Raw genomic sequence first — 17,340 nt, forward strand, 5'->3', positions numbered from 1 at the left:
GTGAAAACAGCCTGGCAATGGTGGAGCACACTTTTAATCCCAGCACTGGGGGGGGGAGGGGTGCAGAGGAAGACAGATCTCTGAGTTCAAGGCCAGTTTCACAACAGTCAGGGCTACACAGAGAAACCCTGTCTCAAAAAACCAAACCAAACCAAACCAAAAAACAAGCATCCCTGCCCCACCCCCAACAAAAAAGAGAAAGTGTCTTGCTTCTATGAAGGGAAAACCATGGAGAAAACAGAACAGACTACTCAGGCCAGACACCTAAACTACAGTTTTAATTCACGAGTTGCTATTTTAAATATTAATGAACCTTCTGCATTCTTATTTACAGGTCGAAACAGTATCTGTTTCCAGGTTCTTTGTTGTTTCTTCTCTTGGTTTCTCTTAGCATCAATGCAGTTTGTACTTTTTAATCTTGTTTCCTATTTAAGGATTAATCTGCCAACACTGAAAATATATTTTATTGCATTGAAGAAGTGAGAATGCTCTTGTTCCAGCAAAAGAGAAATTAGATATAAGTTGCAGAGTAAAACAAAAAAACTACTTTGCAATTACTTTGAATGGAAAAGGCAGTTTCTATTTTTGAAAGTCTAAATGATGGCTTAAATCAATTTTTCTTTGGGTAGACACAACAGAATAGAGATAATACAGGGTTTGTAATGCTTTACTGACTGACTGTTATGAGAAATTACGAGTACATCCTTAAATTACATTTAGCATAATAGTACCATTGTTAAGGGCAAAGATTCCAGTACAGAGGAAGTAACTGCTGGCTTTAGTTTTCCACAACCTCTTTCATAAACCTTTTGTAAGAATGCAATGCAAGTGTTTTATTTCTCAAGTCCAAACACTTCTCAGTTTCCTTGCAAATTCGTTTGTAACAGCAGAGGTTCTTCAGGAAAATTACTTCACAGTAATTCAGACAGAAGCGGAGGTTTTACTATTGTTCACATTAGAGGTGGACTGAGAGGTGTCTGGGTCTCAGGAGCTATAGTCACGTTATTTCAGAGTTCAGTCTTATTTAATTAGCCACTACTTATAGAGACGCGTTTATTCTGAACATATAAGCACATTACATACAGTTTAAAATAAAATCCCAATAAAGCTGTGGGGACTGCAGCTATTGGGCAAAAGCTGCTGGATTTTTAAGGGTCTCTAAGCAAGAAACGCCTTCAAGCTTAGGCAGGTTCTGGCCAATGAGCAAGGCAGCAGCCCTAACTGTGCCAGGATCGGGGTGAAGGCGATCTGCCCGGATCACATCTACAACCTGTCGCGCCCTGCACTGGAGTCCCTGAGCGCTGGGAGGACCGGCACAAGTTCCTGCCCAAGTTTCGGAGAGAAGCGCGGCGGCGCGGACGGCAGTCTCAGCCACCGCGCCTGGAGCGTCGGGAGCCCTCGGGGGTCTCCTTGGGGTCGGGGAGATGCGCGACGGCACGCAGCCTCCGCAGCGGGCCCCGTCGGCGCCCCGGACCCAGCCAGCCGCGGCGCAGCCGAGTCGCGTGCGGCCCAGCGCCCGCCTCCGTCCCTGCGCGCGCCGGCGCCATGGAGACGGTCACAAGACGCCCGCGCCCGGCGCGCCGGCCAATGGGAGCGCACGTCGCGGGGAGACGCGGACGTCGCTCTTCCAAGATGGCGGCGCGTCCGTCGCGAGCTGCCGGGCCGGGGGGAAGCCAGCGAAGCCGAGTAAAGCCGCCGCCCGGGACAGGACTGAAGCAGCAGTTGCCACCGTTGGCGGCGGCCCCGGCAGTTTCCGCTGCTGCTACGGCTGTTGCCATGCGGCGAGGCTAGGGAGGACCTCACTCCCCCGGGGTGTAATGATGTTAACAGAGGTAAGCGGCGCCCAGTGTTTACATGCCAGGCGGGCGGGCGAGCGGCCGGCGCCAGCCCGTCCCCGACGCCGCTCCGGGCGCTGGGCCCGACCTGCTCCGCGGCCCGGCCCGGCCCGGCCGGCCGCCGGGATCCCACAAGTGCCATGGAGTGGGCGCGGTGCTGACTCGGCAGAGTTCCACCTCCTCCGGCCGCCGCTCCTTCGTGGTGTCCGCGCCCCGCTGCTGCCCTGAGGCGGCCGTGGCCCCCGCGTCCCGGTGCTGGCCCGTGTCCGCGTCCCCGGGCTGCGGGGCCCGTCCCCTCCCGGCTGGGGCAGCATCCTGGCTGTGGCAGCCGGCCCGAGCGATTCTGCCTTCCGCCTCTCCTCTGACTGCTCGTCGAAGTGAGCCAGGTTCCTCCAGCCACACTCGCGAGCCTCGTGCCCTCCTCCTCTGCCCCCGCATCCCGTCACCTTCCTGCAGCCTCCTGATCCCAAAGTTCAGTTTGCCATCCACCTTCTTGACTTGCGGGTGCCCCCCTTGCTGCTTCTCTCTGTGGAACGGTTTCTCTCATTTGACCTGAAATGGAAGTAGGGCAACGATGATGAGCCAATCAGTTTCCCTTTTCTTAGTGCCCACTGTCCAGTGCAGACACCAGACTTTGAAGAAGTAGTTTGCCTGCACTAGCAATACTTTAGGGAGAAGAACTTTATCGGCGCAACTAGTTTAATGACCGGAGGTGACAGAGCTGTGTGAATGGTCTGTGCAGGTGTGGACAGCTGACGCTTGTGGATTTGATGAAACCCTAGAACCTGCTCACTTTAGGTTCTGTGAGGATCCCGATGTTAGGGGCTGGTTTGGACATTTTCTTGTGAGCTGGTAAATAAACAGTGTTAATGATCACTGGGAAGCAGTCCTAAACTCACCAGAAAGGAAATAAAGTATTTGAGACGACCAAATGGCTTTTACCATGTTAAAAGCGATGACACAATGGGACAAACTGGACTTCCCAGGTCTTTGGAACTTGTCTAGCTGAGAAGCTAAGTACTTCGGTATTTGTCTTCATCTGTGCCCAGAATCTGGCCTATATGGTGCGCCTGGAGAGTCCCTACTGGTTGATTGTTAACTGATGAACCATACATTTCTAGGAGATGGGAGTTCACCTTATGTTTCCCAAATCTACATTTTATTAAAAAAAAAAATTCTGGTAACTTTTATTGTCCCAGAATATGGCTATATCATAAGTTGTCATTAGTTGTATATTTAAAAAGCAAATAGCAATTCAGTTTCTTTTATTCTGATATTTTGGTAAGAAGTTGTCTTATATTATTATTAATAACTTTTCACTGTTGTCTATAATGTATAGTGTGAAATGTCCATTTGATAAAACTTTAGAGTTTTGATTTTTTTTCCACAACAAAAATACTGTGCTTATATCTACAAGCATAACTGTCTTGATTTCAGTAGACCGAGCATTCATTCTAGGAATATGTATTTTTATATGAGTTAATGTTTTAGTAAAGTATGTTAAACAGGTCAGAGATAGTAGTAAGCTGTCCTTTTTTGCAGAGAGAGAGAGAGAGAGAGAGAGAGAGAGAACACACACATACGTGCAGCACACGGGCTTGGTAGTGGCAGAGCCAGTGTTCCACTGTTGGCAGTTCCTGCAGTTATCAAGCCTGACTTTGGGCTGCCTCTAAAGTAAAACTCAGATTAAATTGTACTTTGATCTCATCTGTGATTTTCAGTAGACATTTTATAGATAAGCGGACTGAAGCCCAGAGACTTGTCCAAGGTCAAACGATTGTCAGTGAAAGAGTTGAAACTGAAAATCTGGTTTCCTGATTCAGTTTAGAACCCACTGCTTTCCTCAGCTGCCTTTTGCGAGTAGTTTTCAGCTTTCTTGACCAATTTTAAAACCTCTTACTTCCTTGTCTGGATGTTGTCAGCAGTTGAATAGAAGAGAATTCATTACTTGAGACTTTTTGCTGAACTTAGCTTTTTTGTTATTTTTTTTTTTTAAAGCCTGGTAAACAGCCCCACTTTGAAACATTTAAAAATACAAAGGACTTTGTGTATGTGTCTGCAAGTGGTGAGTTACCCCAGCCAGCAGGTCTTCGGATTTGGGGGAGGTATCTTCGTTACTATTAGATCTCAGCATCTCTAGGGCTGTCCTGAACCTCTTCCTAGTCAGGGACAGTAGGCATTCTCCCTGGGCAGAAGGCAGAGTTAGTCACCATTAGCGTCCTGACAAAACAGGTTGAGGAGGTGAAGAAGAACTGGACTAAAAACCAGAGAAGAAGAGTCACACGTCCGTCCTCCTTCAGAATTTCAGTGCTGTGCTCCCCAGTATAGAACCCCTCCTTTCCCTCTCCTTCCTCCCTGCTCCCTTCTCCTTCTCCTCTCCATTCCTGTGTCGTTGTTGTCCCGTAGCCGCCGCCGCACCCCCTTTCCATTTCTGATATTGTTACTATGTTGGTCTTAATAAAAAACAAACAACTGGGCATACATAGATATATGATCATAATATCAATAATAAGCATTCATATGAAACTATTCAGTTTTACATTTGTCAAATTATATATTTAATTGAAACTTCAGAAAAGAGATAAATGCGAGAGTTATTCATTAAGAGATACTTTAAATAAGGCAAAAGGGAAAATTACTTAAATAAGCAAACTAATATGTACATTGAACTTTGAAGCCTGTAAAAGATATTAGTGTGAATTGAAAGTATAGGCCTAATTAGGCAGTTCTTTTAACTTTTGGCTTCATTTTTTGCTTTAAAGTTTTTTTCAGTGCAGTTGAATTATTTGAAAGACTTGTCGTTTTGTATTTGTGTGTCTTCATATTTTCCAGCAGGGATGATGAAACTACTTTTTAATGTCCAGTTAAGACTTCTTCTTCTCTTTTGGTCCCTGTTAAGACCTGAGCTGTGATAACTACTCCCAGAGTCACACCCTAGGACAGCTTCTCAAATAAAGAAAACTTTAAAAGTTTACTAATGAAATTCAGTGATATTTAACAATATTTTAATACTGCGAAAATTCACGCTACTTTTCATCAATGTTTCTCTTATAACAGTTGCAAAAATTTATCATATGTTTGAAAATTATTTGCTTAATATTTTCTGGCCTTTTGCTTGTTAATAGTTAACTTTACACCTCAAAATTGGGAATTTTTTAACGTCAGAGTTTGTTTTAATTAGTGTGAATTTTCTCAGTATTAAAATATACTGAATTTCATTAATAAATGTTTAAAGTTTTCTTTATTTGAGAAGCTGTCCTAGGGTGTGACTCTGGGAGTAGTTACGACAGTCAGGAGAGGTACAGGTGATGGAAGGAAATGTGCTCAGTTACTTTGGAAATAATGGCATGAGGTAGTTTTGTGTGATTGGTGTCAGCTAGTTATCGTTTCTGTGAATGTGCAGATAATGAGTAGGCGAGATGGTTCAGACCTGCCCTTCCAGCACTCGAGACCTGGAGACTAGGGGGTAAGACCAGTGAGTGGTTCTGAGGCCAGTCTGGGCTGCATGAGGCCAGTCTCAAACACAGACACCACAACTACCAGAGGGTGAGAGATAGAGAGTGCTGCATGTGTGGATGTGTGACACTAAGTGAATTTTAAATAAAATAGTGTTTTGATTTTTAGATGTGAACACTGGTGTTTTACTTCAGGGTTAACAGATCCTAAATAGGTGGAAAAGGCCTTAATGGTAGGACTTTTAAAAGTCCCAGCTTGTTAAAGAATGAAAAGGCTTTGTGGTTCAGATAAATTAGGAGGCCACTTGCTCAAAGAAAATGAAATCAGTTTCCTCTCTGGAGGGCTGCTTATTGCTTTCCATGGGTGATTGACTCAGGAAGAAAGTGATACAGTTATAGCCTATGGCAAAGTTATGTGACCATGGAGACTTCCAGAAATGCTCATGTTTCATGTGGTGAAGCTGTGAGACTTAGTGGGTGTTTGCACATCAAGGGTCTGAGCTGCTAGGGACCTTTTAAGTACATGACTGTACACACATACTTGCCTGCAAGTACTACGTAAAATATGGCTGGATTTTATTGATTAGAGTATTTATGGTGGAAATACTCTTGGGATCGATTAATCCTTAAACTATATGAACTGCTTCTTTAATTATTAATTAATGACATTGTAAAGGCTGCTAACCAGAACAAGAACTCCGGAGGCTTATTGGTATTCAAGGCATGTGAAAAGGTGTGAAAAGGACTTTACAAAGGGCGTGGAAGATTTTCACTGGAATGACCCTGGTTTGCTGGTCTACACTTTCCTTGTTTGGCGTGTTTAGAAGAGCTAAGCTGAATATTACTTTGTTTTGTTTTGTTGAGACAGGGTCTTACTGTACAGACACCTAGCCCTGTCTGTCCTGAAACTCACTATGTAGACCAGGCTGCCCTTGAATTTAGGGATCTGTCTGCCTACCTCTGTCTCTAGAGAGCTGGGATTAAGCCATTTGTGTCAAAATTTCTCCCTATTTGAAACTTTGTAGCCTTTGACCAACCATGGCCATGACTACTGGATGAACTCTGGTAATGGTCACTCTTCCTTGTGAGTTTATTTTGTGGTCTATATGTGAGATTTTGAAGCACTTCTTTCCTTGCTTGGTTTACTTCGTCTAGCATAGTGTCTTGCATGTTCACTGTCTTGTAGGAAACAGTCCCTCTATTCATCCTGATAGACACTTAAGTTGATTACCTGTCTGGATGTTATGAAAAGTTAGATGTGTATCCAATATTTGAATTGCAGGTGTGCATAGTAATTCTGCTTTGTTTTTGAAGAGGGTCATGAATCCTACTCCTTGACAGCTATACTGGCTTCCATACTACTATGGGTATCTTTGCTCTTTTTGATAATAGCTTTTTTTTTTTTTTTTCCTTAAGACAGGGTTTCTCTGTGTAGTTTTGGTGCCTGTTCTGGATCTTGCTCTATAAATAGATCAGGCTGGCCTCGAACTCACAGAGATCCACTTGGCTCTGCCTCCCGAGTGCTGGGATTAAAGGCGTGCGCCACCGCTGCCTGGCTCAATAGTAGCTATTTTAACAGGTAGATATGAAGTAATATCTCATTGTAGCTTTAATTTACATTTTTCCGATGGTGAACAGTTTTTCATTTCCATGTTGGCCGTAGTAGGTCTTTCATGTCCTTTGCTCATTATTAAAATGGGTTTTCTTAAATTGTTTGAATTCCTTATGTTTTAAACTGTAGCCCTTACCAGAACAATGGTTGCAAATATTTTCTACCATTCTGTAAGTTTTCTATCTTTAAAATTTATCTTATTTATTGCATGCAAGTGTGGTTTTGTATGCATACATGCATACCTGTGTAGGCATGTGCACATATATGTGTGTACTTGCCTGTGCATGTGGAAGCCAGGGGTTTTGGAAGGGTGTCTTTCTCTAGTGTTCTCTGCCTTACATATGAGACAGAATCTCTCTGAATCTGGACCCCACTGAGTCTGCTGGCTAGCTGGCTAGTGAGCCCTTGTATCTACCTTTGTCTATTGCCCCCAGCAGAGGAGTGACAGACACCAGATTTGTGCTGCTAGGTCTCTCTTCTATGCTGGTGCAGGGCATCTGAACTCCCCATTCCTGAACTTTTATTTGGGGCTCTGTGAGATGGCCCAGCACATAAAGGCATTTGCCATACAAGCTTGTTGACCTGAGTTTAATCTCTAGACCTCTTGCGAAAGTGGACAAAGAGAAATGATTTCACAAAGTTGTCCTTGGAGCTCTAGACTATACTATGATAGGCATATTTTCCGAGTATACACACACACACACACACACACACACACACACACACACACAAACCCTTAAGGTTTACTTTTGATTGGAAAATAATAATGATATATATATTTTCAAGAATTTTAAGGGACTTAACTTTTGTATTTTTTCCAATTTTTAAGAGGTTGGACATTAACATAAAGTGATTATTTTTATTACTTTTAATTCACTATGCCTATATTCTCTTTTTCTAATTCCTTTTTGTTGCAATAGGGTCTTAGCATGTAGCACAACTTGGCCTTGGACTTTAGACCTCTCGATCTTAGCCTTTTGAGCTGGGGTTATAGACCTGTGTCACATGCCTCGTGTCCTCACAGGGGGTACTATTGCAAACAAAAGCAAAAATAGGTAATATTGTAGTTAACACTACAACCCTAAACCCAAGGCCTTTCGCATGTAATGTAAGGGCTCAGTCCTGAACTGAGGCCCCAAACAGCTTGGTGATCGGTTCCCACACAAATTTATAAAGGATGGTGTAATTGGTATATTATTAGATTATGATGAGAAGAAGCACTGCGACATTAATTGTTACATTTTTACAAAGTTTCCTATAGTTTATTTTGGGGAAATAAATGTCAGGGAGTAGGAAATAAGTTTCAAGAGTTTTCAGACCTGTATACATACATGGTCATTGCAGGAAGTTTTGTTGTACGTTTCGTAATGTAACACTACCTGCACTTCCATGCAAAGTTTTGCAGATAATAAATGTGCTGTGTTCTAATTTAACCCTCCTGCTACGTATAGTCCTCATGCTTGCTGAGGATTGTGTCATTTCTAGTGCACAGTAAACGTCTTGAGGGTATGTGAAGTAGATTGTGATGGGTGGGATCAACATGGTGAGTTAACTGAGCAGCAGTGGAAACTAGGGAGCACGAGCTGGAAAGGACGAAGCCAGGTTCTGTCCTTCGGGTTTCCCTGTGCTGGCCACTAATGAGCCATCTGATGGAAAAGAAGCGATTTCACAGATTTCTTTTCTGAGCAAGCTTCTCAGGTTATGGCTTTAAAAACTGTCTTGAAGTTTTGTGGTTTCACAAACTGTCATGTATTTGACAGTACTCTAGAATTACCTTTCAATTTCAGAGTCAGGTTTTATTTTGATAATATTGTCTTAAATACTTAGAAGAGGGAACCTTGAATTGAAGCAAATGGTAGCTTTTAATTCATTTTAAACCTTTAACAAATGGTTGTAATTGAGCAAATGCATATGTTGGAATAATGGTAATGTATACGTAAGTCTGTTACTAATATTATTACAGGAGTGAGACAGCATGCAAATTAACCTGTATGCTGAGCATTATAAGTGATGAGTCACAAATCCCTGTTTAAGATGGGACCCTGAAGTAGCCCTTTGAACCTTGTAAGCATTAATTTCCTTCTGAGTAAAACTGAGATAATAATACCTTGGTAAATTCATAAAAAGAAAACAAACTGGTTGTTATAGATCATATTTATAAGGCTTTAGTTAAAATTGTATTGAAGGTAGACTTGTTTACCAAGTGAGAGTATGACTACCCTGTGTTAGAAGAATTGGAGTAAGATCTGGCGAAGTGAGTCACACTAGAAGCTTGTACTCAGAAACCTCACTGTCATGGCTCAACTGAGTTCTGTGCTACCTGGGCCATTGGAACTGAAGCCTTAAATTCTTTGTCAGAATGAAACAAGGCATCTTATTAAAGAGTGAAATTAAGAGAAAAAGAGGTTGGAGAATGTGGTTCAAAGTAGAGTATGACTTGACTTACCCTTCCAACTCCAGTTGAAGCTGTTAGTGCTTTTGGCTGCTTTGATTCAGTGTCTTACAGCTGGGGTGTGTCCTGTCTTCTCTACTGCTGCAGGTGCTCTAAGAGAGGACTTCTGTGAATCTTTGTTTTTTTTTTTTTTTTAGTGGCTGCTCTCTGCCACTAAACTAACCCTGTCAGGTCTTTGAGTCTGTTTTTTGTTTTTCTAAAGACTCTTAAGTATCCTTAGAGTAGTCTTATCACATTTTACTGATAGACTGCCAAATCTCATTACCCTAGTGAGAATAATACTTGCACCCTGGTCTGATGTCCACGTACTTTCTTCATTTGTTTGTTTGTTTGTATGTATGTTCGTTCTTCTCCTGCCATTGTGAGCACTTGAGACTGATGACCAAGGTTGTGTCCCTGGAGTCGAAACAGAACTTTAAATTGGGTACTTCATACTAAAGTATGTGTTGACAGAATAAATACTGAACATCCCTCAAGAGTAATTAATATGAGTGGAAAGTAACTTAGATAAGATTGTCTACAATAAACTTAAGGTATCACAATAATTACTTTTAAGGGATTGGCTCTTATTTGTCTTAGAAATTTTATATAGTTAAGTACATGGCCTGAACACTATGTTTCTAGATACTTGTATTTCCTCTGCCTCCCCCGAATAAAAAAGAGTGAGAAAAAGAAAAAAGAAAAGAAGAAACAGTTGAGCAGGGGGGAGGCTTTAGTTAGGACTGTAAATGTCTTTGATTTCTGAACAGAGGAAAAAACTCTTAACAGGTTATTTAATAAACGAGGAAGATTTTTATCTTGTTTCTCTGACTTCATGGTATTCTGATTCATGAGTTCCTAAAATTTTTATTACTGATCTAGATACATCTGTAAAGGCTTTGTTTAGAAAAGTACAAAAGGGCTGGTTTTCATGACTTCATTGAATGCTTCAGTTTGATGATTTTTAATGCTATGTTTATGAATATATATGAATAAAAATATAATCATTGATTTTAGAGTTAGAAATTTGGGGGCAGGGCACATTTCTAAAGTGTGCAGGCGCTATCAGATTCTCTGGATTATAGTGCTTCTTAGTTACACAGAGCACACTGTTGGGCCATTCTGTCCATCTATTCACCATTGTTTACAGAGTACTGTGTACCAGGAGAGTTTGCTGTTGATAACCTGTTTCCCCTCTGTTCAGCTGGGGAAGCTAATGTGATGATCTCCATAGCATATTCTGTAGCAGCAGAAGCCAGTGTGTGTCAACTGACATAGCTCATTATTGCTGACTTTATAACTGTTTCCTCCAGTTTCCTGAGACCTTTCAGTCTCGTGCATTTCTGAAAACCCTAAGGTGAACCTTGACTCTTTGACCTTATCCTCATATTTTTGAAAAGTCCTTGAATATTGCTCTGTTTTATCTGCTTTCGTTCCTGAAACATTGAGACTATTTTTAGCCTGCTTGTGGTTTGGAAGAAGATAGATATGTAATCCTTTGCATTGTATGTGTTTAAGTTTTCTTATTGTTGTTATTTGACAACAAACATATGCAAAAAATGGCCTTTCAGGTCACCATCTCTTGAGGCTTGCAGGTTGTAAAATGGATTGAAGTGGAGAGATAACTGTGACACAGAATTTCAATGTTTCAGTTATTACATAAATTTTATAGGGTAATGATGTGACTTCAGGACGTCATGATGTACATTACCCAGTGTTTCTACAAGCCATAAGGTACTTTGTAGTTTGTTCTTGATTTCTGTTTCTGAACTTGAGATATGCTTTTTTTTTTTTATGACAGACAGCATTGATGTTTAACCAGACTGCAACTGTTGTAGAATAATCAGTGTTTTTAATGTGCTTCCTTTTCCTTCCTTCCTTCCTCCTTCCTTCCTTCCTTCCTTCCTCCCTCCCTTCCCCCCCCCCCCCCTCAGGAGTTCAACACAAATACTGCAGTAGTCTGATCCTGTTAGATAGAAGGAACTTAGCTAGAGAGAGGTTGGGGGAAATATAAAGAATTAATATAAATATAAAAATAGAATACATAAAAGGTACAGAACTAAACAATAGCTAGAAATTATTAGCATTAATTAGTGCATATTAATTACATACAGATTTTAGAAAAATGAGTAAGCTTTGAGAATATTTTATGGTTTATTAAATTTCATTTTATAATTGAGGAAACCCGCTCCCCCATGAATGTCCAATAGCTTAGAAAGTTAAATAATTAGCACTCATGTAGAACTTGAGTGTTGGTGGGCTTAGATTATGCTTGTACAGGTCCTCTAATGCTGTGTGGCTTCGGCTTCCAAAGGCCTGGTCCCTAGTGAGTGGAAAAGTATGGAAAGGACTAGGAAGGGAAAGTTAGAGGAGGTGTGTCACTGGGGGTGGGCTTTAAGGGTTCATTCCATTGTTCTCTCTGCCTCCTGTTAGTGGTTCCAAATACCATCTCTCAGCTCTTCCTGAGGCCTTGCCTTTGCTCTGCCATCATCATGGATTCTAGCCCCGACACCATAGACCAGATTAAACACTTCCTGCTGTAGTTGCATTGGCTGTAAGTTTTGTCACAACAATAGAAAAGTAGCTGAGATGCTCTCTGCATGTCACGAAGTGCCTTCTTAGACGTGTGTGTGCTTTGGTTAGGAGGACGGCTGGCACCAGGTTGTTTGAGTCTGAACATAATTTTTGTCATTCTAATCTTGACCTTGGTGAAGTACTTACTTAGCTTTTCTGAATTGCTGTTTTCTCAGAATGAGTTATAAAACTCATTCATAGTGCTTATCCCATAGGTTTTTGATGAGTATTAAGTGAAGTCATGCTTGCTAAGTCCTGTTTAGAACTGACACTGAGTAAATACTATGCTTTGTGATTGTTTCTTAAAAAATAGCAGGTAGTTTATTTCGTGGACTTAGAATTGAGTTGTCTTCTGTGTTGTCTGTGTTTCACTGAAGAGACTAAAATGCTGAACGGCTTTGTCCTCTGAGCCAGATAATCTCAGATTGTCCTTTGTCAGTTTTTAATAACTTTTAAACTTAGGCATTATGTTTCTAGTATGAATTTTTTTTCCCCTGAGACAGGGTTTCTCTGTGTAGCTTTGTGCCTTTCCTGGAACTCACTTGGTAGCCCAGGCTGACCTTGAACTCATAGAGATCCACCTGGCTCTGCCGAGTGCTGGGATTACAGGCATGCGCCACCACCACCCAGCTTCTAGTATGAATTTTAAGAATTAGATTTATACTTAATTTCAAGAGGAAATCAAGAAGGATGACACCTGTATAATATAAATTGGTCATAATCAGAACATTTAGTTAACAGTTACATTTCTTTGGTCCACAAAAGCTCTTGTGAAAGGAAAGTGAAAATTCAGTCCACTCACGCACATTACACTCTAGAAGTGTCGTTGCCGTGTTCTGATAGGGCTACTGTGGCGCTTGTCTGCTTGATACAGTTCATGTAAGTAATTCCAAACAACTGAAGGAGAAGTCTTAGAAGGTCAAGTAGATGAGTATTTTACAACTCATTAAATTCTATTGACGTTTGTTATCAGGAACTAAAAGATGAGGAGCAGTAAAATTAACCCCTTCAGTATGCACGATGTAAAGGGCCAAGTTATTGCAAATATTTGCTTATGTAAATAGAAATTGTGGATATTTAAACATATAAATAATTTCAGTCTCTTTATACAACAGATGTCCAGGCAGGCTCATGAAATAATAAAGTGGTTTTTGTTCTAAGGGAACCCAGTGTTTCTGTTACAGTAACTTTCTACACTATCAAGTCTTTTGTGGTGAGTCCATGTCTGCTTCTTAACTTTGTATACTCAGCTTTCTTGTCACTGTGTGTGTTGCTCACCCTCCCACAGTACTCCTGCTTCTGTCTCCTCCATGATTTAAGGCCTATAATGTCCCCTTGGAATTTTCTCCCAGCCTTCATTCACTCTTTTCTTCCCTCAAATAAGCCGAAAAGGCTCCACAGAGTATTTAACATCCATAATTTTTATATTTTGTGTTATATTTATTTGATTGAGTGTAAAAATGTTTTTCATGTTTATTTGTAAGCTGAAAAAATGAAATAAAAAAGTTTTTATATTTTTCTTTTGAGACAGGGTTTCTCTATGTTGTTTTGGTGCCAGTCCTGGATCTCACTCTGTAGACCAGGCTAGCCTCCAACTCACAGAGCTCTGCCTGCCTCTGTTTCCCAAGTGCTGAGATTAAAGGCATGCGCCACCACTGCCTGTCCGTCTATATTTTTCTTAAATGGTGCAGTTCAGTGTAATTTCTTTGCACGACTCTTCCTTGAAGAGACATTTATCTTGATTAAAAAGACTCATCTTTGAGTTAAATGAAGCCCATTGGTTTTTAAGTTAGGATCATTGACTTGATATCTTTTGCCTTAGTATTGTAAAGGAAGCTTATGTTTCTAGAACTTCTCTAGCTCTAGAACACATCCTGAAAGTTACCTTAATACTGAAAATTCTTTGCAAGATTCTTAAAAAGTATCAAGGAGTTTAAGATGCCAACTTGTTTACTTCTATTTTTTCCTCTAATTAATTGAAATTTTCAGTCTTGCTAAATTATTTTTGATTATTCAGATTTATTGTACAGAGATATACCTGTCCCCTATTAAACAAATGAAAGTGCTTGGCAGTCTGCAAAATAAGTCTGAAATATGCCTTGAGTTTAAAATCAGGCTTAGTTCATTCTCGCATTCTGTGACTTGACCATTTCTGTGTCCTTTTGTTTGTTTTGTTTCTTTCTCTGTATCTCTATAGTTGTTAATGTAACTTCCTCATTAAAGGGTTCTCAGAGTTAGATGTATTTAAAAGCTAGCGAAGGTCCTGAGCTAATAGTGAGGACTTAGTAAGTGGTAGCTCATTGCTGTGTTAAAGTCTACCTGTTATCTAGGAAAGAAATGAGGGACATCAGTGTTAGGTTGCACAGTGCCAATCTTACTTTGTCCACTTGTTATTTATTAAATGGTGCTGTTTACCATGTGAGAGAAGCCATGAGGCACAATAGAACCCACTATAAGAGGTTATGAAGGGAAGGGAAGGGAATAGAAAGGGTGTGCATAGGTCTATGGAATGACCGTGCAGGAAGAGAGAAGGAATAGGTAACCTGCTTTTATAGGTCCCCCCTCCCCCACATGTGCATGTAGGCTTACGTAGCTACACCATGCTTGTGCATAGATTACATGGTCACACTGTGGGCAGATTGTGTGATCACACAGCACAGGGATTATGTAGGGCGTAAAGCCTTGCCTAGCTACTGGACAGCGCAGGCTCAGTCATGTAGCTGGGGGAGTGGCTAGGAATTCTAACACCTACCATTAAAGAAATGATTTCCCTTTGAATGGATATTATAAAAAAGGGAAGCATCAACTAAGAATTGGAAGTGCCAGAAGTAGTCTGTATTTTTTAAGATTTATTTTTATTATTTTTAATTGTATATATGTATATGTTGTCTAGTTTAATGTCAGCATGACACAAACTAGAGTCATTAGAGTCAAGGGAGCCCCAGCTGAGAAAATGCCTCCCTAAGATCAGGCTGTAGGCAAGCTTGTAGGGCATTTTCTTCATTGCCAGTTGTGCCATCCCTGGGCTGGTAGTCCTGAGTTCTGTAATAAAGCAGGCTGAGCAAGTATGGGGCAAGCCAGTAAGCAGCACCCCTCCATGGCTTCTGCATCAGTTTCTGCCTTCAGGTTCCTGTTCTGCTTGAGTTCCTGTCTTGACTTTCTTCAGTGATGAACAGTGATATATGAGCATAAACCAGATAAACCCTTTTCTTTTCAAGTTGTTTTTGATCTTGTAGTAATGGTAACCCTAACTAAGACAATGTATATATGCATGGGTATGTGCTTGTGAGTGCAGGGGTCTTTGGAGGCCAGAGGTTTCTGATTTCCCTGGAGCTTGAGTTACAGGTATTTGTGAGCTGTCCAAAGTGGGTGTTGGGAACTGAACTAGAGTCCTCTGCAATAGCAATTCATGCTCTTAACCACTGAGCCATCTCTTCAGCCAGTATCCTGCATTGTTATAGTCGGTGTGGGTGAAGGGCAAACATAGGTCCTTTATGAATATGCTCTATTTTGCTTTGTGCCATGAACTGCTGTGGTACTAGTTTTGTGTACTTAGAGAGGAACACTGATGTCTTAGGGTTTCTATTGCTATGAAGAGACACTGTGACCACAACAACTTTTATAAATGAAAACATTTAACTGGGGCTGTTTTATGAGTTCAGAGGTTTAGTCCATTATTGTCATGGTGGGAAGCATGATGGCATACAGGCAGACATGGTGCTAGAGAAGGAGCTGGAAGTTTTACATATGGATCCACAGGAAGAGAGTGAGACACTAGGCTTAGCTTGAGCATCTGAAACCTCAAAGTGACTTATTTCCTCCAGCAAAGCTACATCTACTACAACAAGGCCACACCTCCTAATAGTACTACTCCCTGGTGACCAAGCATTCAAATCTGTGAATCTGTGGGGGATATTCTCATTCATCACAACTTTCTTAACCTCACAACTGGTAAATGGAGCTTTGTTGTTGTGCAAACTGAGTTTAGTTATGCTAAACTATCTGAGGTTAATTTTCTTGGAATTGAGCTATTAGAATTAGATGATGACAGAGAATGACTCTGATGTTTGAAGGACCTTTAGCTAATATAATGTGACCCAAGTTGAACAGACAAGGAGACAGTAGGCAGTATGCCTAACTAGAAATGCCAAACATAGTGCTGTTATGTCAAAATTACATGTATATTACAGTTTTTGAACTACACAGAGAAAATTTATAGAGTAGGATTCCTACTGATTGAGAAACATGGACAAGATTTTAATTTCATTTTTGATGTTTTCTTTCTTGCCTTGAAAAATAGTTGAACAATGTTTTTCTCTATTAAAACAATTTCTTAGTTACACTAAAGAACATAGGGACTCAAAACCTATTCTCAGAAGTAATTTTCTGCTGGGGTCCAGCCTAGGCTCAGGGTCAGGTCCTGAGACAGGGAACGGGTGTCAGCGCAAGGAAACCTTCTGACCACCAAGTGGATTGCACTCAAGTGGCCCTGATAATAGCTCAGGCCGTCTTTATTTACACTTAAGCAGAGTTTTTCTTACCAGGGTTACATGGACAGCTTTATCATTGGCTTCTGTTGACTTTAAGAAACATATCACAACTTAAGGACTACATTGTGATCATTATGAAAGCCCCTGTTGTTCCCCAGCTTCCAAAGGAAGGTTGTCAGAGTCCCTGGAACAAATTATAGAGAACTGTGATTTGCCATGTGGGTTCAGGAAATGGAACCCAGGTCCTCTGTATAGGAGCACAATGTGCTCTTACCTTTGAGCCATCTCTCTAAACCCTGTCAACATTTTAAAAAATCTTCATGAAAATCCAGCTTTTTTTTTTTTTTTCTCTTTTTGACTTTAGGTGAGGAAGTATCACAACTTGGAGATCATGTCATTTTAATTCAGAAAATTGCTTCTGTTTAAACTTTGAGTTGTTATATAGAGGTCTCATCTCTTCATGCAGGCAGTCACAAATAATTATATTATGGTATGTTTATACTCTTAAAAGGGCTCATACATACACAAATTTATAACATGTTTTCACTTAATATATCTTACTACAATATTCATATGAAATTACAAATGAAATTGTCTGATTTAATATTAAAGGAAATCTATTCTGGACAATTAAATAGAATTCATTGAAGATATGAAAAGGTGTCTAATTACTGGATAGTATATTAATTTAACTCATAATTATTAATTATCTAGTGGAGAAAAAAATAAACTATTATAATAAATGTCCAGAAGACGTTTGATAGAAACTCCTTTTGTTCCAAATTAAGTATGTTTAATAGAAAAAGCATATAAATACTTAAAAAAACTTATGTCTAGACAAATGTTGACATGATATTTGAGTCATTTTTAAAAACCATTTTGATTTAAAAGTTTTCATCTTTATCACAGAAGTGAAAAAATTATATTCTTGCTCTAAAGTTTC

General features: G+C 40.4%; 1 protein-coding gene across 2 annotated transcripts in view; it reads left to right on the forward strand.

Annotated features, from left to right (window-relative positions):
• The first annotated feature begins 1,593 nt into the window (after nt 1–1,593).
• The window catches only part of Snx13 (sorting nexin 13), a 107,923-nt gene continuing 92,176 nt past the window's right edge, over nt 1,594–17,340 (forward strand). For both annotated transcript variants that reach the window (XM_036205750.1, XM_036205751.1), the window contains exon 1: nt 1,594–1,832. In XM_036205750.1, coding sequence (XP_036061643.1) covers nt 1,818–1,832 — 15 coding nt within the window. In that variant the 5' untranslated portion in view covers nt 1,594–1,817. The remainder of the gene's footprint in view (nt 1,833–17,340) is intronic.

The sequence above is a fragment of the Onychomys torridus genome, chromosome 14, assembly GCF_903995425.1.
Source record: "Onychomys torridus chromosome 14, mOncTor1.1, whole genome shotgun sequence".
In the NCBI taxonomy this organism is placed as follows: domain Eukaryota; kingdom Metazoa; phylum Chordata; class Mammalia; order Rodentia; family Cricetidae; genus Onychomys; species Onychomys torridus.